Raw genomic sequence first — 20433 nt, forward strand, 5'->3', positions numbered from 1 at the left:
TCTCTGCTAGTGTTACATGAAAATACGTGTAAATCTAAGAGAGGAGAAGAGAAAATGTGTGATATTTTTGCAAGGGAAATGATTTGGGAATGTCCTGCTGTTCCCACTGTCAAGCCACAGTTTTTCTCGTATCACATTATTCATGGGGCAGGTTGGGTTTTCTCTCAGGATAATTAGGATAGGCACCTATCCTGCTGCTTACTGAAAGAGGCTTTGAAGTATTTTCAAATCCTGCTGGGCTATAGTTCAGGGTAATTTACAGAGTAGTTCTAAGTAGGAGCACCACTGTTTATTTAAGCAAAGCTTAATGTAAGAGGCATGCCACAATCTCATTCCCATCTATCCCCAGGATTTGGGGAAGTTTTCAGTCCCTTAAGAGTGACAAGAGGTCACCAAGGCTGTACCAAACCTCATGACCTTCTCACACAGAAAGATTATGTTGTTATCATACAACTAACCCACGCTTTACAGTCTTAGTCCCTCGGATGCAAAACTGAAGAGCCAGGTCAGTAGAGGAGGTGATATGTGATCTACCACAGGTGGATCTTTTCAGCTTGAAAAATTAAGCATGTGCAGCATTCATATAGAAATGGGAAAGGTCCTTTTCCAGTGCACGTACAACAACACAGAAGCAAAGTGATCTTTTATTTGCAGTTGTTGAGGACCTGATCCTGTAAATTCCTCAGCATGTTTGGTCTTGCAAACCCTCCCTGACTTCATTTGGATGATCTATAAGCAAGAACTTGCAGGGTAAGACCCCACACTTTTTGTGACGCTATTACAATGTTGTAATCTCTTGACTGCTTTGTGATTGCACTAATGATACCTGGCACAGCCCAGCGGTAAAGACCACTTTTCTGGGTGTACCTTGCATGCATATGCTGCCAGTTACAGCTATCTTTGGGGGCACATAATGCTCTGTAGATGGCATGCCCTTGCAAAGAGGCCTGTCAGTGAGAGGAAATCACAATAACAAATGCCTTGCCATGGGATGATGCAGAACCACTGAAGGACAGGATATCTATAAGAGGGAATATCCTCTTTTCCAGGCCCTGCTGCCTTTTGCTATAGTTGTACTCATCTGTTCCCTGTCATGTTTTTTTCTGACAGTTTAGTGCTAACCCCTTCTGCATCTCCACATGGAGAAGGAGGACAAACTGAGGGTCTCTTCAGTGTATAGGAGTCAAGAGTTTTCTCTCTTTCTTGATGATTTTGTTTCTCAGTAAATAATGAAAGGGTCTCATCAAAGGATGAGGAAGGTTTCTTCTTCTCTTGATTTCCAGAGCTGATGTCTGCAGGCATCTTTTGTGGCTCCTCTTCCAGCTTGTTTTCAAGTGTCACTGTTCTTTGCTTGCGACTGCCACATACAGCAAAATCCAGTAAAAGGGGGAGGTATGCACAGAATTGTAAGAGCAAGTAGCCAAGTAGCCATGGAGGCTTAACTTTGTACGGTTAAGAAAGCAATTAAAAAATGAATCCTCCACCAGAGGAGGAGTTTACCTCGGTTAGCTCAAGGAAAACAAAATGTGTGCCTGAATACGATTCAGCTTTCCTAGTGGAAAGCTGCAGAATGTAGTGCAGTCAGGTAAAACTGTAAAACGTGCTCTTCAGCAGGACAAAAATTGTTAGGAGAAGAGTAAATAACACTGCTTAAAAGTGATATGCAAGAGACTGGAGTCTGTCGTGCTCCTATGATATTTTCTCTATTGTTTTCATTTATTTCCATGCACAATTAGCTGCAACAAGGCAGACGGGGCATCCACTGTGGCAGGATCAGGTGCTGTGCTCTCTTTTACTGCACTAATTCAGTCAAAGGTGCAGATTAAGTATGTGCTTAACCTTATATGCAAGGATAGATTTTTGGTCTGTAAGCTAAGCACATACTTTACTCCTTCACAGAGTTGAAAAGTCCGTTTAGTTTTCACATTTCCTTTGGAAGTCCCCTTGAAGGGTCAAAAGTAAAAGCCTTTTGTCCTCCATCATGTAGAAATACAAAGTAATTTCCTTTTCCCTTCAAAATGACAAGCAAAAAAGGAAAGCAGAGAAAGCTACTTCTGAAATGGGGCAGTCTTCTTTGAACTTCACCTTTATACCCCCTCAGGCCGGGCTTGAATATGGCTCAGTCGCTAAACGTGTGATGCTTCTGTCTAGTCCTGCTTCTCCACCTGGGATCCTGGGATGCTTTCAAGTCTATGCTTGTTTCTGGAAACAAAGGGAGAAGTGAGTTAATACTTTGAAGACAGCATGTTTATTGGCCTTCTCCCCTGCAAGTGTCTATTGTACAAGCTATGCCACATGGTATTTCCCCATCCTTTGCTGAGTGCTTCTGTTTCTGCCACACAGAAGATCCCTGAAGATTAGTATCGTGCTGAAGGAAAGGATTTCCTGGTTTGAGCTAAGAGAAGGGTGGTGCTGGTGAGATCATTGTCTCCAGCTAACTTAAACATGGAAGAGGGACCAGATTTGCCCGGATAAAATAATACCAGCAGATGTTTTATGCAGCAGCTCACACACAATAGCCTTGAAGTTTTGCAATCAGTAATCGTCTGGAAGAAGCGCATTGATATTCACAGTTACAAATTAAGTGTACACACATCTGCAAAGGCAAAGGGTGGTCAAAGAGGCAGCACAGTTTTCTGCTTAGAGCTGATTTACCATACTATGCTGGAAAGCTGTTAGTAGGTTGGAAGCAGCAAAGAGAGAAAAAAAACCAGACTGAATAATATCTGCTATTTATTCTGAACACAGTGAGCCAAATTTGGCTTTTGGTTACTCTGATATATCCCTATTGTTTTCACGCACAATAGATCAAACCTATATTTAATACATATTTATCACTGAAATCAAAATAATTTCAGGTTACTAAGGCTTGAGAGGCTTGCATACCACTTGGTTTTCCTATGTAAAGTCAAATTCTTGCCTAGAAAAATTCAGTATTCTTGTTCTCCTGAAGGGTGGATTTAGCTTATAAGGCTCATGCATTTAAAACAATTATAGTTTTTTTACCATAATTTATTATTAAGTAGTTCTTATTTGGTTATAAGAATCTCACAGAGCATGGCAATGCGCCTATATGTAACCAGACTGGAAGGATCCTGGCCAAATAAAATAGATTACTGTATCAAAGGAGTGAGATAAGAACCATCACCAGAAATCGAATATAAAACCCAAAAAACAGTGAACACTGAGTCTCAGCCAGAGAGGTGCCACTCTAGCTGCTGCAGAGTGAGTTTACAGTAGGCAGGGGGAGTGAAGGGCTGTCATCCAGGCGCCCTTCCAGGAGTTGCAGCACTACGGCGTGGAGGGAAGCCTAATTCTCAGTCAAGGTAATGGAAAGTTTGGGGTTTTGAGTACAGATCCTGGGAAGAGTTAAGTAAATGAAGCAACTAAAAGGTTAAGCTACAGCAATCGCAAGTTTATGAGATTTATCATCGGAGATGTTGTTCCTGAGAGTTTGGAAATCCCTGGGAAATATGCCATTCTTTGGAATGCCTGCAGATTTGCTTCTCATAAGCGTCTCCAGTTCTTCCAGGAAGGCCAAGGGTCACAGAAGAGCCTTCTTGAACTTACTCATCAGACCTCTCCCCAAGACCCACTTGTGGTCTGATGGTTGTGAAATGTCAGGCAGATCATGATGGCCACTCAGGGACAACTATGTTTTCACATCTTTTATTAAAACAAACAAACAAAAACCAGAACAAAATAATACAAAGTGATTCAGAAGCCATACTTGTACAGGTAATGTGATGGGTCATACCTGTGTATCTCTCTGACATAGTATTTCTTCTGTGGATCCTCCATGTTCAGTTTCCCAAACCCTGTACTGCCACCTCTAATTTTGAGTAGATTATCTGAGATGCAGGTATTCTGTGGACTTATGTGCATCCAGTTAAAGAGGTGTGAGTTACCTGAAGTGCAGACTGTACACATGAAAGCATACTGCTTGTTTCTTTGCACCTACAACAACTGAGCGCCTGTCTTGCCTGGGGATTTGTTGCTGCTGTAGTGTAAGAATTAAACAACAATAGCTAGATAAAATAGAATAAGAAGCAAGGAATATTTTAAGGGACAAGCACAAAAAATAGTTAGAAATATACTCTCAGAGCTGATCTGATCTATTTCTGTGTCCAGGCAACTGTGACAGGCAAGGCTTAAAAAAAAAAAAAAAAGGCAGTTGGTTGTTCTTGGCATTTTATTGCCGTGGTTGAGAGTAGATATCTCAATGGGCCCAAATGTCCACTCCGCCAATAGCATGCAGAACTGTAGAGATGCTGCTACTGCAGAAGAAGGTCATCGGGCCAGACTTGCTGTCTCCTGCTCACAGTGATCTTGTATCCTCCTGCTTGGGTTTCTCTCGGAAATACCAGCCCTCCTTCTATGTGAATGACAAATGCTGTACAAATTTGGTATACTATGTGAGAAATCATTCAGCCATTTACACCTGCTTATTCTAACAGGGTTTTAGGTGAATCTGTGTGGGATTGCAAGAGAAATTATGGGAGGGTATACTGAAGAAACTTTGTAAAATGTCTTTCCATGGCATCTCATATGACCTAACAAGCTGAATCTTATCTGCTGTTACTTTCTTCATATGGGACTGTAAATGTATTTATAACATTACCTTGCCTTGTTATTTGAAATCTGAAATATCCTCATTCTCTTCCCTGGAAGCCTGGTGCAATAGATTTCATCAAGGCTGTTCCACATTTGTACTGCTGGCAACATTTAGAAAGGCATCCTAGAAAGCAGAGACTCTTAACAAATGATTTAAGCGGACATGCAACACAACAGGATCTAGTAGTGTTGATATTTCAGTGAGCAGGGGAATTGATGGAGCCTGTTTCCTATGGCTCCTACCGTCCATCAGACAGTGAGCCCACGCTGCAGCCTCTCCGTAAGGAGAGCTCCCTCCTCTGTTCTGCTGTTTTCATAAGGTATATGGGAACCCAACTTAAACGTCTGGCACTTGTGGTATTGTATTTGGGGAAGCTGTTCAAGATGAGACAAACTCATGTGCATCACATAATTGCATAATTTTCATGCTCTGTAAGAAACCTAGCCTTAAAAGGACTAGTGTGATCTTTGGGTGTGCAGAGAAGTAGGGAGCTGATTTTTGTAGGTATCATAGCCTCATGGAGAGTGACACAAGGATGTGGCTTCCAGTTGTGAAAACCAGATTTTTGTTGCAAATTTATCCAGAGAAGAGCCATAAAAATGACTGGCAAATTGGAGAAAATCCCTGCCACGGAGGGGCTTCCATCCCTCTGCTTTACTGAGACAAGTAAGAAGAGTCTTGATTATACATATTAATTCCTTCCTAATGCAAAAAATACCAGATCCTAAAAAGGTGTTTAGGCTAGCAGAGAAGGTCTCTTAAAAACCAAGGGAAGGAGGTGAAAGCCAGGCAAGCTGAAAAAAAAAAAGAAAAAAAAAGCCATGCTTTTTTATTAGCAAAGAAAATAATTAAACATTAGAGCAAGTGGATAGCTCAGACTTTCAAATCATGACTGGCACAACCCCTTTCTGGAGGCATTGTCCTGGCAAACACAAGTCATTTCACTCAAAACTATGCTCCATGCTGAGCAGAAGGTCAGACTAGATGGTCTGACAGCCACATATGGTGGTAGAACACTCAGACCTGTTTTTTGTGACCAGGGAACAATCATTTTGACCCTGTCACTGCATTTTACTTGTTAATTAAGGAAACATTTTAATACTTAATGTTGCTGAATGTGCTGCTGTCTGTGGCTGAAGTCAGTCACATCCAACTCAGTGAGTTCAATATGGTGAGGTGTTCCCAGGCTGCCCATCTTGGTGGGACCTACTCCTGAAGGTGATGTGATCCTCTCCGTTTAGCCTCACAGTCAAAGGTAGGTTACCTGGGGAGGGAAATTCCTGGGCAGTCTGAGCAAGTTAAGGCCTTGATGTGTCATTTAAAATGTGACATGCTGCGTGTTAACGAATGAAATACCTAGAAGAAAGCCAGCTCTGTGGGTGGCAGGTCTGTAGGACCTCCAGAGAAGAAGGGAGCCCTTTTCTGCAGTTCTGTTTTCTGATGCCGGCCATTTCCTACAGTTAACCATGGGAGCCCCCTGTTTTTATGGGCATAGCTTTTGTGGATTTTATTTGACACCGTAGCCTCTTTGCAGCATTTATCCTTGTTTTTTTTGCTCGTGTTCACTCCATATTTTATGTTTCATTTTTCTTTTAAGTGTTTCAGCTCAGCTCAGCTCTTACATATTTGTTGCAATAATCAAACAAGATCTTTTAAACCAGTGATGACGTGATTTTTAAAAGCCCAAATGGCAGCTCAAAGGCAACTGCCATTTCAAGCCAAAAAGAGGAACATCATACACAACCACCCTTTGAACTTTTGCATATCTTTGCTTGCAAGACAATGTTGTGAGAGCTTCTTTCGTCATTCAGTTATATCACCTCTTTGGCCGGACTCTGCTTTGATTCTTCATTGTAAATCCAGGATAATCTCTTTGACTTCAGCAGAGATAATTGGCTTTATCCTGATATTAACTGAAAGCAGATTTTAACTTGAATTTTTCAGTGTATCTCCTGCTGGAATCTCCTCCCTCTGAAGACAGTGTCATTACGGCTGGGGTCCTGAGTGTGCTAAATGGATTTTTTCCTTAGCTCATATTTCTGTCACGTCATATGTGTTTGATTTACTTACATTGTTCTTATATTTAATCTGGACCCATTTAGTCACATTTATGGTCATTTTTTATTTATTTAGTAACTTAGCTCAGCACAGAAAGGTAACGGATGCATATAGTTGCAAACATATTCTGTGCAGATCTCTTCTGCAGCTTGCTATGTTTTGCATTTGAGGGTTTGGTAAGGGACAGGTTGTTTATTTGAATGCTTGGTTTACATAAGAGCATTTAGCAGCAACTGTAAGGGTACTGTACGGAAGCATTTGATGTTTCTTATTTTTACTCTCCATTGTTTGTGAAGTCCTCCAGGAACTTGACAATAACGTCCCTTTACCACTCGGGCAAACATCAGCGCTGTTCTATGCTCAAAATGGAAAGGACCCAAACAAAATTTAAGAGGTTGATTGTGTTTATCACCAGCTCTTTGGTGGTAGTATTAAAGAGTAGGAAATGACACCTGCCCTCTACTGAAGTAGAGTTTCACTGCTGAGTCCAGTAGGCCAGCGCTTCAGCAATGCTCTCTGCCTATGGAAAGTTAACTGGTGTTATGGGCACTTTACAAAAATGACACTTGTAACATGGAAGTGAACTTCTCCTCTCTCTAGGGAATGGAAGTGAGACAGTCTTGTAGTGATACTGGGGAAGCAGTGGGAAAGCAGGAAATCCCCCAAGAGGAAGGACTGAAGGACAGCTTTGGCTGAGCAGAAGCAAGAGCGAAACAGGGCTTGGTGCTTTCAGTCTGCTCTCTGATGAGGACAGCTGGTCAAAGGCACGGGCTAATGCTAGAAAAAAATAACGGCTCGTGTATTAGTAAGTATTTTTAAGGTTCGGGTCATCATGGCCTTTGAGCCTGCGCTCTATCTGCGAGCTGCAAAATAACCTGGCTGAGGCTGCATGGCCTGCAGCTCAGCTCCTCATCCAGTGCTGCTGCCTGCCATGCTGGTGGCACAGGGGCGTGGAGGGCCTCTGGGGCTCGGGTGGAAACGAGTCCAGCTTCTCCCTAGCGAAACTGTTCCAAGTCTCCATCTCCTTCCACTCAAATGTCCCCGTGTGGCCATAACTGGGTTCCCTCCAAACAACCAGATATAATTACAGTCTGCCAAATCGCCTCACTTTTCTCATGCAAACATAGGGGACCGTTTGTAACACTGTAATCAACCAAAGAGTTTTGAATGACTTTCATTTAAAAAAATAATCCCTGCATCTTCAGCTGTAATTGAAGACCTCCGTTAGTATCAGGGACTGTTTACTCAGTTATTTCCTGTGAGTTGAGACATGAACAAGTAGAAAAACTGAAGGAAAGCAGACCAGTTTCTGTGTGATCCCGCACAACAGGGCAAATTTCAGGTCTGCTATGAGCTGCTGGCCTGGAGTGGATGAGGAAGATACAATTATTCCGGATCCTCTTCTTAAATTATGTTTGAGATAAACAGACCCCAATCTTGATATTTATTTTATTATGAGTATTAGTAGAGGTGAGGTAAGCCACCTAATGTGGATCTATGAGGAAAAGGTACATTTTGGTTCAAGCCTGTCTCTTGTGCTAACTGTACTTTATGCTTTACTTAAAAATACAACGCTGAGAAGGAAAGTAAAATAAAGAACATATTCCTACTGACTCTAGGGGAGCTGCTCAGTACTTGAGCAGCTGGCCAAAAATGTGTGTGTATAAATACATACATACATATATGCATATATAAGTAAATACTTACATACATATAAAAATATCACCACAGTAAAACTTAATTTTACACTAGACCAGAATTTGACAAGAATGAAAAATGCTAGTACCTTGTGGTCTCATTTAATGTCAACTTGGCTATTAATTGAAAGTGTGGCCTCCGAGTTTTAATAAGAGACCTGTCATATGAGGAGGAAGCAGGAGCACTATTCTCATAATTATCTCACCCTGCTGCCACAACAATGGCAGAAGCAGTTTTTCATTGGCTTGGCACATGTTAAAAAGACACTTTTCCTTACCGTGCTCTCCAAGGGACTGGCTGCCTTATAGAGTGAATGTGATCACAGCCACTCTGGCTGTGCCCCATGCGCTGTTGAAGCAGAAATGTGTTGGGATGGAAAGTGGGAACACTGGGATTGAGAGTACTTGAAGATACATATCAGCCATGTGCAGGGTATACAGCATCAGGCTCACATCACATGCAGGTACAGTATTATTAAATATACTCCTAAGCAGTGTGCTGAGGTTGCACCCTTGTAGAGTGACGATGTGGAACATAAATATTTTCCTTTCCTCAACCATGATCCCTTTCTCCAGATGTTGCTGATGGCAAGGGGGAGTCTGTGTTGTTTTTCCCCGCTGCTCTTAACAGTAGTGTTCCTTTATACATCCTTTAGTAATGATGTTAAGGTTGTTTCTAAGTAAATGAATGCCCAGTTTGGAAGGTAGGTATGGCCAGGCACAGAGCCAGAGGCTGATCGACATCTGAATATATCCCAGCTCTCGGTTTGCCCTCTGCATAGGTTCAGCGCCGGTCTCACCAGTTACGCTGCTGAGGTGAGATTCATGCCTTTGCAGAAGCCACTGGATGCCTGTGCACCATTATTTACATCACTGGATTTAGCAAATAAGTTGCAAGTGGGCTCTATCTGGGCAGGGCTGAAGTTTAGCATTTGCAAAAGCTGCTAAACACACCAAGGTCAAGTTCATCAGCAGACGCTGGCTGTTTTGAATAATTTCAGCAATACAAGCTGTAAACCCTGTTGAACTGGCCAGTTAAACTGATCTTGCAGCTGCTATATGTAGCTCGAACATTGCACATTGGTGGTATATTCTACAAAATCTGGTTCAGTATTTTAAAATATTGAATTTTTTAATGGAAGTTTGCACTGAAAGGGAAATGTAAAATGAGACAAACAAAAATACTGAAGGACTGTAATGTCTGTACCAGTTGCTTCTGGACAGCACTACACTGCCACTACACTGACTAAAAGCATCGTCCATCTTTTCTTTTACTTCACAGCAATGCTATAAATCATGTTTTTGAGAAAGACATTTTTGTTTTATAGTAATTGTAGTATAGCACAGATGGAGAAAGCAGCAGTTTAAAACAAGATGAGCAGGTGATAAGAGTATTAGAGAGTAAGTTGGATGTAATGAAAAGGAGGCGTATTTTATTTTCTTGGATTAGGTTAATTTTGAGACTTTATTCCTTCCGAACATTTTTGGCTTTGAATGAGTGTTCAGCTGTTGTTAGAGAAAAAATAATAGAAGTGGTATGAGAAAGGTTTGTTTTGTTTTCTGATGTTTTTTTCCTTCATGGCTTAAAAAAAGCAATGTTCCCTGTTATATATGCTCCACAGCACTCATCCAGGGATGATGATAAATAGCTTTTTCCCAGGTGACTCTTAATTCCATGTTTTCTTATGCAGCAAATGCACTACGGTCCAAATGTAAATATATTAAGACATTCTTTTCGGACGAAGCGCTAATAGGTGACTAGTGTGCATGTCGATTCTTTCCATGATACGCACAGCACTGGGCAGGCCAGCCTGTCACCCTGTGGCCACCAGCATGGACCCCTTCCCGTCGCGGCCTTGCCGTTCACTTCTGACCTCCGCTTTGTGTTCTGTTCACAGTCGTTCAGCACATCAAGCGCCACAATATCGTTCTTAAAAGAGAGCTGGGAGAAGGAGCCTTTGGGAAAGTCTTTCTGGCTGAATGCTATAACCTCTGTCCCGAGCAGGACAAGATCTTGGTGGCAGTGAAGGTAAAAGAGTCTAGGGTTTCCATTATTAATTCATGGTTGCAACTAATGCTGTTTTATTTGTAAATGATCATGTTTGCCTAGTCTGTAGCCCCGTGTAACTCCTCTGATATATGTGGAAGGGTTCACAAGGCTAATGGAGTGTTAAGAGAACATGATATTTGATCTTGCTGTGGATTATAAAATGAGAGCTGAATTTCGTAAGGAAAAGGGGGAAATAGCATCACAAAGGGGCAAAATCTTTTACGGTCTGTCTAAAATATGATGAGTGAAAAATAACATGTAAGTCATTAAAAATACATGTGACATATTTGCGTGTCTAAAGACTAATCTATAACTAGTTAAATGAAGAGGTTATGTGTACAATTGTTAGTCAAAAAGGCCTGTTTTGCTGTGCTCTGTACAGTTCTTTCAGGCAACCATTGAAATTGTACATAATTGTCATTAATATGGTTGCTAGGAATCTTATAACAAACTTATAGATAATATTGTTATGTATTGTCAAATACTGCCTCTATGGAAATCTAAAAGTCATGACATTTCAGAACTAGAGGAGTGATTCTTGACTTTCAGGCTCCTTTCCACCCTCCCAAAATACAGTCATAGGAGGAGGAACCTAAGTGAAAACAGCCATAACCTTGGAGCTGCCAGTATCCAGAAAAATTCTCAAATCTCTGAGAAAAAGAAAGGATTTGTTTGGCATCACAGGAGGGCCCAGACTACATTGGGATATTACCAAGGAGTAAGCTTTGCATCATGATCTCAGAGCTTGCACGCCAGACCTGCTTCGCCATGCCAAGCCATTTTGTCCCCCAAAAATGGAACTGTTGAGGTTGGTTGTCATCCTCAGCCATGGACGTTCGCTAGGAAATAGTATCAGTGAAACCACACTACTAAGAGTTTGCTAGGTCTCCCTGGCAACTGTCTCCTTATCTCCATCTGTGTTCTGCCGAAAGCTGAACAAGGTGTTCAACATTTAAAGTGTCTCACTAAAGGCAGTGGAAATATACATTTTAGGGTTTGAACTGTGCTTAGGGATCAGAAAATAATCCTATCTTATCACTCAGAATTAGGAAACCATGTGTACGTTTTGAATCAAAGCATACAGTAAAAGAATCCCAGAGGATCATCTTTTTGAAATTGTAAACAAGAAACAGTTTTGGATCTGGCAGTGAGAGAACATGAAAGAAAGATAGATTAATTGAATGATTCCTTGTTCCATCAAAAATAGCATTTTTGGGGGGTTGGCCAAGGTTACAAGCTTTTTGATACTTGGCATTGTTGAGTCATGTTGTCTGGTGAGAAAAAATGAAGCCTTGAAGGGATATATCATAGACAGGAGAAAGAAAGAGATAGGAGATGACAAAAGTAGAGGTGAATGAATTTTCTACTGTATTTTGGTGAGGCTAGAGTGAAAATATTCCCCTATCACTTCAGGGAACTGCTTGATAGCAAAATGAAAGCCTTTCCATTCACTTGCTCCCTTTGAAAGCCCTGGCCAAATGGAGGCTAGCACTTCAGCTGCTGTTAAATGCTGTACCTGCACTCTCTCTCTGCTGCTCTTTCTCACTGTAATTCACAATGAAGAGCATTCAGTGTTTAGAGGCAGACATGTCTCCATGGGTTTCGTTGACAAATCTATCTATTTTCTGTATTATTATGAGTGTTTTCCCAAATCCATTCTTTGCAAGTGTCCTTAGTAGGTGTCTTGCAGGTCGCTGCTGAAGGACAAGTAGGAAGACATACCCTTGTGGACAGGTTATGCCCATTGTATGAGCCCTTTTATCAGCTACCAGCTCTTGAAGACCTGACTCTGGTCCCTGTCAAAGGGCAATTTTTTGGCTAACTTGACCATTGGATAGATCCCTGTACAGCCAAGTGGTTAATCATCTGATACTTCCCAGCCTTTCTCTTTTATTTACCACAGTAAATAGACTGTAGTTCATAGCTACGCTCCAGTTAAAATTGAGGGCAGTACTCTCACTAACAGGGGATTAGACTTCACAGATATGTCGAGAGCTAGTCATAGGACTGTGTCCAAATTCCTCCATTGGGCATAGGGTTTGGCCCAGCAAATGCATGAAGACTTTTGGTCCTGGAAGAGGAGTCCAGTTGAGGATAGGGTCTCACAATGAACAGCAAATGTTTTAGAGAGCGTCACCCTTCTGAGTGAAACCAAAATAAGAATGTCCCTATGAAAGGGCTTCCATCAGCCCATTAGAAATATATACTTGGTGACAAGTAAGGCTGTATTAGAAGGATTTAGGCAGCAAGGAAACTGAGTGAGCTGGTCTGGGGGAAGCATCTTCTCACCTAGGTGAGATTCATTAGAACTTCTTTTCATTCACTGGTGGTGCCATTAGATGTTTGTCTGCCGGTTGCTGGGCAACTGTGGCAGCATTGTGCAGGCATACTAAAAATCCTGTTACTGAACCTCACAGAAGCAAGTTAATCTGACTCTAAATGCATCCTTTTCCTTTTTATTTTTCAAATATCCTAAATATTGATGTTGCTGTTGCAAATTATTTAGGAGCTAAAAGGGTTCCAGAAATATCTGAAAGTGAATAAAATCAGGCTTAGCATAAACAACCCAAATGTTTGCACTTTTGCTCTTTGGAAGAGGAGGACAGTCTTCTTAGATGGCTCAGTTTAAATTATTTTCTGGGGATCACTGAGTATACAGAAGCTCTTTCTGTGGGTCAAAACCTGTGAACGCAGAGCTTAACTGAAGGCTAAGTGGTCCATGGGCATTATACTAGCCCTCTCCTCCTGGGTGAATTTTCAGTCAAATCAGTATATCATTTCCAGTAGGCAGTTTTAGAGAAAGGAGGTGGACGAAGGGATGAAGGGGTAGTCATCATTTCCTTGGAGGCCATATTGCTGTGCTGCAGTGAATTTTTCAGGCTTGGATCAGTACTCTTTCCTTATGGGCTTGGCTCCCTGGGTGTATTCTTGCATTTCTTTAGCCTGTCTGGAGTTAGAGGTGAAGGAGATATGCAAGGCAAAGGTTAGCAGCTGCCTCTGGCTCTCCTGGGGGTGGGAAAGGAGTGATTTGCTCCATGCTGCTCTGGGGTTGTGCTCACACAGGAGATTGCTGCCTGCATTAGGTGAAGAACATGTCCATGACACCTGCTGAGGAAAACTAAAGGTTTCCAACACTTCAGATCTTTTTAGTTCTGATTAGGGTCAAAACCAAACTTCATTTCTGGAATAAATATGCTGCTTCACTGTTGTCTGCTGATGGGGAGCAGTTGTAAGGATTTCACAGTGAAAGTGTGGAACAGTGTAAAGGTAAGGTATCCTGAGAATTTCATTAACAAGTTGTACTGATGTTGGTGAGAGCCAGATCCCGCTGTTGTTGCTCTGACGTACTCACAGGTGCAGCTCTACAGTGTAGCAGTGGGTCGAGCAGCTATGGGTTCTGCACTCGCTAGGGAGCACAGGTCTGCAGAGCCCAGTTTCTCAGTGGTTACCTGGGCAAAGACCCAATGGAAGAGAACAAGTGTGGGCTGGTTCTTTTACCTGTGACAAGACTGAACTCAGCAGATGTGGAGCTTCTAATAGCCAGAGCATCCCTCTGTTGCCCAAGGGAGGATGCGCCTCTTCCTTAGCTGCTGGCCGAGAGGCCCGGGTGGTTGGGAAGTACGTGAGGTTGTATCTCAGCTCCTACTCGGGGAAAAATCTCATCAACTGGTGAGAGTGCTTTGCGTGCAGAGCTTTGGCTTAGTTGTCAGTAATGATAATACTAATGAATATGTCTTTGTCTCTGTACTGTGCTCTTATGATTTTATTTTGGTTTTATTTTTTTCCTTGCACTAAGAACAAGCTAAATGCATTAGTAAATGTCATTTCTATGTAAATTCTGTGTGCTTGTTAATTTTTGCTCTTTCCAGTCTCCTCCTTGCCTGACTGTGTCAGCTCTCTCCCATGCATTGCGTCTGTTCTGTGTGCTGTGTGAAATAATGAAAAGGGGGCTTGGCAACACTGGGCAACAGAAATTCCACTCATCCTTTGGTATTAGGAACCCTGTCTGGGTTTTCCTAGGTTTTAGACCTCTCTGCATTTTGCTGTTTGACAAAAAATGCGTAATTGCCATGGCAACTGCTCTGTCACATGATAATTTTGCTGTTTTTGTGAGATAAAAGGCGCTTTCTGAAATACCCAATATGCCATCCTCACAGGGCAAAGCTATCTGCATTTTTACTGTCTTTCCAGGGAAAGAGCATGTCAGAAAAAGTATGGGCCTATGCTTCTTCGTATTGATTATTTTTTCTCCAGGTTGCTATTATTTAAAAATGTTTTCTGTGTAAATTGCTTTTCTAGTTCTGTTACTAAGAAGAATTACAGTCCGGTTACTTTATGCATGAAACCACAAAAGGAAACTTAAGTGATGCTCAGGTGTCCTGGGTGATTGCGTATATAATGTAGATTGGACTGTGGTTCAGTGCCTATATAATGTTAAAGCATCATCCCAGAGCCTTGAAGGGTTGGAAGAGGTGTTCCAGTTTAGTCCTCACTTGGTTTGGATGTGACTTTGTGGAGACCAGAGACAGGGAACTGATTTGAGCTCTGTATGCTCACATGGCATACATAGCTTTTGAAGCAGCCAAAATCCTTATTGCATCATTATTTGTAAAACTTATGGAAGAATGGCACTGGGCCAGAAAACACACAAGGTACATAAATGCGTCCCTCAGGGAAGGGGTGTTTTTGGCATGACAGATTTCCATTGCCTCTGGAATCTGTAGGGTCTACAATCCACTGGGAAAAAAAACCTCCGTGTGGTAGGTGGCTGTTCAGTCTGCCCTGCTCCTTGTCCCCCCATCTGGACCTTATTATGATAGCTGTTCATTTTTGGAGACACTATGCAACTATGGTTGCACTTTCCTAAGTAAAGCAAGTGTTTTCCGTAAAAGTCATCTTTTAGTCCCTCATTCACACATGCACACATATAATACTAGAAAAGTGGACAGAGTTGTCTCTGTTCAAGAAAAACGTTGGATGAACTGTGATTTTGTTACAGCCAAAACATGGGCTTTATTGGCAGAACCATTGCACAGTATCAGCTTGTTCTGTGTCTGTTCTCTTGGGCATCGTTGGTCCCGTGCTCACCATAGGAATTCAGGATAGAAAATAATGTGACTAGATGACCAGGAAGAAATATCTTTAGTTAAAAGCAAAGCCACTGTTTTTGTGTCTCATGTTCTTTCACACTGAGTTGAGCTGTAGCGTGCAGAGCCCAGCCTTCAGTTTCTGTGAATAATAATTTGTGAGCACAGGTAACCTGCTATCACACTTTTACTATTTAAAAAATATTAGTTGAATTAATATAGTGCAACCTCTGTACTTTATATATAAAGTAGAGCATAGCAGTAGTATATTGTTAATTATGATTATTCCTTACCTAATTGGTGTCAGCGTTTGCTTTTCTGGTGCGTGAAAGAATTTCTTGCTCAGGAAGCAGAGTTTTCCTGGAGAGATCTAAAACTGCCTGTGTGTGGCAGTTTAACTAGTATCATCTCATTAAACAACATTTAAGCCTCTCATTTGACCCAATGTTGATATATATCCCATGAAATGAAAATATGCAAGATTTTAAAGCTGTATAAATGTGGAAAAAAAAAAGACTCTCCAGAATTCTGTTCTGCATCTACTTCCTTTGCATTCATCAATTTAGGATTGATCCTCCAGTAACTTATACATAAGCTTCATCTTAGACATAAGAGTAGTTTCACTGAATTCCAAGAAGTCTCTGACTGGGGTCTCAGGTTGTAAGTTCTCGCAAGTCTAGGGATGAACCCTTGTAGAAATCTGCCTTATGCATAGCACACCATAGAGGCCCACGTCAGCAACAACTTTAATAATACATAGCAAATGCACCTACATTCCTGCTAAGTATTTTAAGCAAACAAAGCTTTACTTTAAAGAACTTAAAGCAAAGGTGAACACCAACAGGATACCAGGATTTTGCCTGAGTTAAATGCTAAAGGCTATGGGCCAGCTGTGTACTAGTATGTTCTTTGGATAAGGTTAGTTTCTTTGTTCTGTGTTTGGAAAACACTTGGCACAGTAAGGGCCTGAGTATTCATGCATCCTCTTACAATAAAAATAGTTTTATGGGATGACGTGTGGCAGAGGAACAAAAATTATATCGCCACTATTTAATTGCACTTAAACATCACTTCTGCATTTCTAAAACAGTTATTAAGAATGTATTTTCCCCATCCTTTACACAGTAGACCGTCCTTATTTCACCCTTAGAGTGCCTTCTCATATGTTCCTTACCTTCTGCGAACATCTCCCCTTCCTTATATCTCCCTTTCCTCCGCTAGACGCTGAAGGATGCCAGCGACAATGCCCGGAAGGACTTCCACCGTGAGGCAGAGCTGCTGACGAACCTGCAGCACGAGCACATCGTCAAGTTCTACGGCGTCTGCGTCGAGGGCGATCCGCTTATCATGGTCTTTGAGTATATGAAGCATGGAGATCTGAACAAATTCCTCAGGTAAATCCACCAGCACGCATTGTGCTGAAGAGGCAGAAGCAGCAGAGAAGGTAGGCATTGCTGGTACTTAATGCCAAATTGCCTACTATCAGTGAAAAACCCAGACATGTAGGAATGAAAATCTGTGCGACACACTGCTGGTACATGATGTGGGGTTCATTGTTTCCATACCTATTTGGAAGGACCGCAAGTTAATCCTTTTGCTTTCCACCAAAGGAATAGTGTTTTCAGTATATTTCAGTATATTCTGAAACGTTTGGTCATAAAACTTGCAGTAGGAATCACTCCCTTGCCTCCTTTCTGCTAGCATTTGGGAAGATCCCACTCAACACCTCTCTCTATCTGTAGGTGTCTAAAAGCTTTTGAAAATCTAACCCCTTTTCTCTTCCCTCCTCTCAGTGTTTTGGAAAAAGTACCATAAATCTGCGGGGAGAAAACTGTGAGCCTTGGATACTTCAGTACAATGGAAATTGCTAAACGGTGGGGGCTGGATCGGCGCTTTATTTTCTAAAGCTATTCAGCAATGCGCATCGGAAATTGAAATTTCGTAGTAAAGCAATCGTAAATAAATAGGTGATACCTAAGGTTCACAGTAATGGGTAACTTATGAATCAGCAAGTTGTGTCCAGTGGCCTTCTGTATATACCATGTCCAGTAGTCTGCACTCGTTGACATACAAATAAGCAGTTGAGAGACAGCTTTTGCTCCTTCATAAAAAAAACTATTTGAATAAGGGATTGCTCTTTCAAGGTCTTTAATGTTATTTCATCAAATTTCAGTGTACTGAGATCCCTTCTGCCTAATGATAACTAAGGACCACCACCATTTTGGAAAGATATGTGTAATGCACGCTACCGACAAAGCCGTAAAACAGTCAAACTAATGTGCCTTTAAATGGGTTCAGATTTTGTGTCTGACTGAAATTGCTGGTGATTGGTAGTGCCACCATTTGTGAGGTTTTGATAGCTTTTGTGAAATGAGTTTTCTGTCCTTCTAATCCCCAGTGCAGAAATAGCCACATCATAAAAGCAAATGACATCAACCAGCCTCCTCCTTTACTGGCAGGGTTGGCAGGGTTGGCAGGGAGACCATGGGCTGAGCTGAGGAGTCGGAGCGAACACTACTTTTCCCAGACTGATTGTCCCTCTGGCAGAGGGTTTAAGTGTATTGTCAGGGCAATGTCGAGGCATTTGCATTTGCCCGCTTGAACCTCTGCTATGGATGTGAAGAGGACTGAGGTTTCCACAGATGCCAGTCCAGTGCTTTTTCAGAGTGCTGAACTCCCAATAGATCAAACCAGATTTGCAGCTGATTCAGTGTCATCATAAGAAATACTTTTTCGTTGATTCTTTTTGATTAGCCTTTTCTTACCTCCTAACTCTGATTTCGAATTGCTGTAGAGAAAGGTAGTTTAGCAGACAGTAAATTTCCTATGTTAAGTTTTCTCTTTTTTTAATTATTAATCAGCCCTTGTCTTTAGAACATAAAATGATTATGCTGGGACAAGCTGTTTAACCTAAGCTCCAATTTGTCATTCCTCTCACATTTGCCGCAGCTTGTGCTGCAGATCAGAGGTTAGTTGTGAGCAGGCTGGAAAAGCCTGTATTTCTTACCCTGCAGCGCCACCAAAGGCTGTCAGGGGAAAGAGTATCCAAAATTTAACCCAAAAGAACCTTTGCTGCCTATATGCAGCCAAGGGCTGTTTCAGATCTAGGACTACGGCCCCAAAGTTGTGCCAGCTCTGTGCTTGGCGGCTAGTGGAGACTGATGTGGATCCAAAGGAAACTCTGTCGGTGGCTATTGACAGCGAGGAGCTCCTCTTTTGCAGCTGGCACCAAGAAGACAAGCAAGATGAATGGAGAATTAAAAATAATCCAAAAGTTTCATTAGATACAGACCGTCTCCTCAAGGAAGCTAGTGAGGATGAAGAGCTCTAATTTAGTAGACTCAGAGCTTCACAGTTGAGAATGATCATTAAATAAAATCAGTGCAATGAAGAGGCACAGTGCTTTTCATTAGGAATTTGCCTCTGAGTCGTGGCTGGGGATTTCACATCCTCCCTCCTTTCTTCCCCAGCACCATCAGTTGAATGGCTGCCTGTACCCCATGGCAGAACAAGTGCAGTTAACTTCTTTTCCTGGTACCAGGTGCAATCCCAGCAGTGCTGCAAACCCTCCTTGGTTTCTCTCTCACATCTGTCACTTTGCTCATGGGGTTCTTCCCCTGGGGCAATTTTAATATCATATTTCTAATAGGTAGTGTCAGATTTGATCTCACAGATTTTGATTAATTTGCCACTCTTTTCCAAACTCCTGTACCCTTCCCCCATGGATGGATGAAGGCTACACCTCACCTCTATTGATTAGATATTGATATCTGTATCTTTAAGGTACCACGATGTGCCATATATGTACCAGAGCAAGCACTGTTCGGATAGGTGAATCACAAAAGTTGTAGTGCTTTGCTGGGGTTTCCAAATGCAAAAGGGTTTTCTTTGCCCAGCAGGTACAGGAGTTTCTCATGAGTCAATTGATCAGTGTATCTTAGGAGCTTGCTAGATCTTGAAAAACTCCTATTTCTGAAGTTGTTTAGTTGTTCAGACTGGAGTGTGTTTTGTGTCCTCTTCCAACTGTTGATAATTCCTGGGTGGAGGAGAACTTGCCCTTACTGGTGAAATCAGGAAAAACATTTTCTTACTCTGTATGTAGGATAGGAAATTGAAAGTATCAATCTAAATCTGCTGCCCTTGTTTCTCAGATTGCACGTGAGAAGGAAGTTAGTTCTTTCTTCTTAAAGAGAAGATGGAAATGGTCAATGACCTGTCTCCATGTGGAAATCAAGGGGAAGCTGGTCATTCAGAGATGGGAAGAGTGGTGCTATGCATACCACTTCATGGCAGAGTGTCACTCTTAGAGAGTCATAAGATTTCCATCAAGTGCCAAACAGCTACATTTGCCAGTCTTTCCCCAAAAACAATTGCTGGAGCAGAGCAGGAGAAAGGCAGTGGTTTAGGACTGAGAGGTATTGTTATAAACCTATCTATCTACTTTATTTTTATGAACAATATGTTGCCCATTATGTAATGATCTTCAAACCACCCACCTTTCTCGCCATGGGAGAAAACAGTAGGGGAAAAAAGCCAAGAGTCAATTTCTCCCCTGTTCCACTGATGAATTTACAGTCCTTTTTGTCATTACACTTGAGCAAGTCACTTGTGTGGTTTTAGGCCCGCTCATGCCTTTCAGCTCTTTGACTTACAGATGGCCTGTCACTTGATCAGCTTGTATTTTGGTGCAGGGCACATGGACCAGATGCAGTATTGATGGCAGAAGGCAACCGTCCTGCCGAGCTGACCCAATCCCAGATGCTCCACATTGCCCAGCAGATTGCTGCTGGTATGGTTTACTTGGCCTCACAGCACTTTGTGCATCGGGATCTTGCTACCCGGAATTGCCTGGTTGGTGAGAACCTGCTGGTAAAGATCGGAGATTTTGGGATGTCTAGAGATGTGTACAGCACAGACTACTATAGG

General features: G+C 41.9%; 1 protein-coding gene across 2 annotated transcripts in view; it reads left to right on the forward strand.

Moving 5' to 3' along the window:
• LOC104147228 (BDNF/NT-3 growth factors receptor) overlaps positions 1 to 20433 on the forward strand; it is a 206104-nt gene that overhangs the window by 140571 nt on the left and 45100 nt on the right. For both annotated transcript variants that reach the window (XM_068927293.1, XM_068927294.1), the window contains 3 exons: positions 10269 to 10399; positions 16729 to 16901; positions 20199 to 20433. In XM_068927293.1, the coding sequence (XP_068783394.1) occupies positions 10269 to 10399; positions 16729 to 16901; positions 20199 to 20433 (539 nt within the window). The remainder of the gene's footprint in view (positions 1 to 10268; positions 10400 to 16728; positions 16902 to 20198) is intronic.

This window comes from Struthio camelus, chromosome Z, assembly GCF_040807025.1.
Source record: "Struthio camelus isolate bStrCam1 chromosome Z, bStrCam1.hap1, whole genome shotgun sequence".
NCBI lineage: Eukaryota > Metazoa > Chordata > Aves > Struthioniformes > Struthionidae > Struthio > Struthio camelus.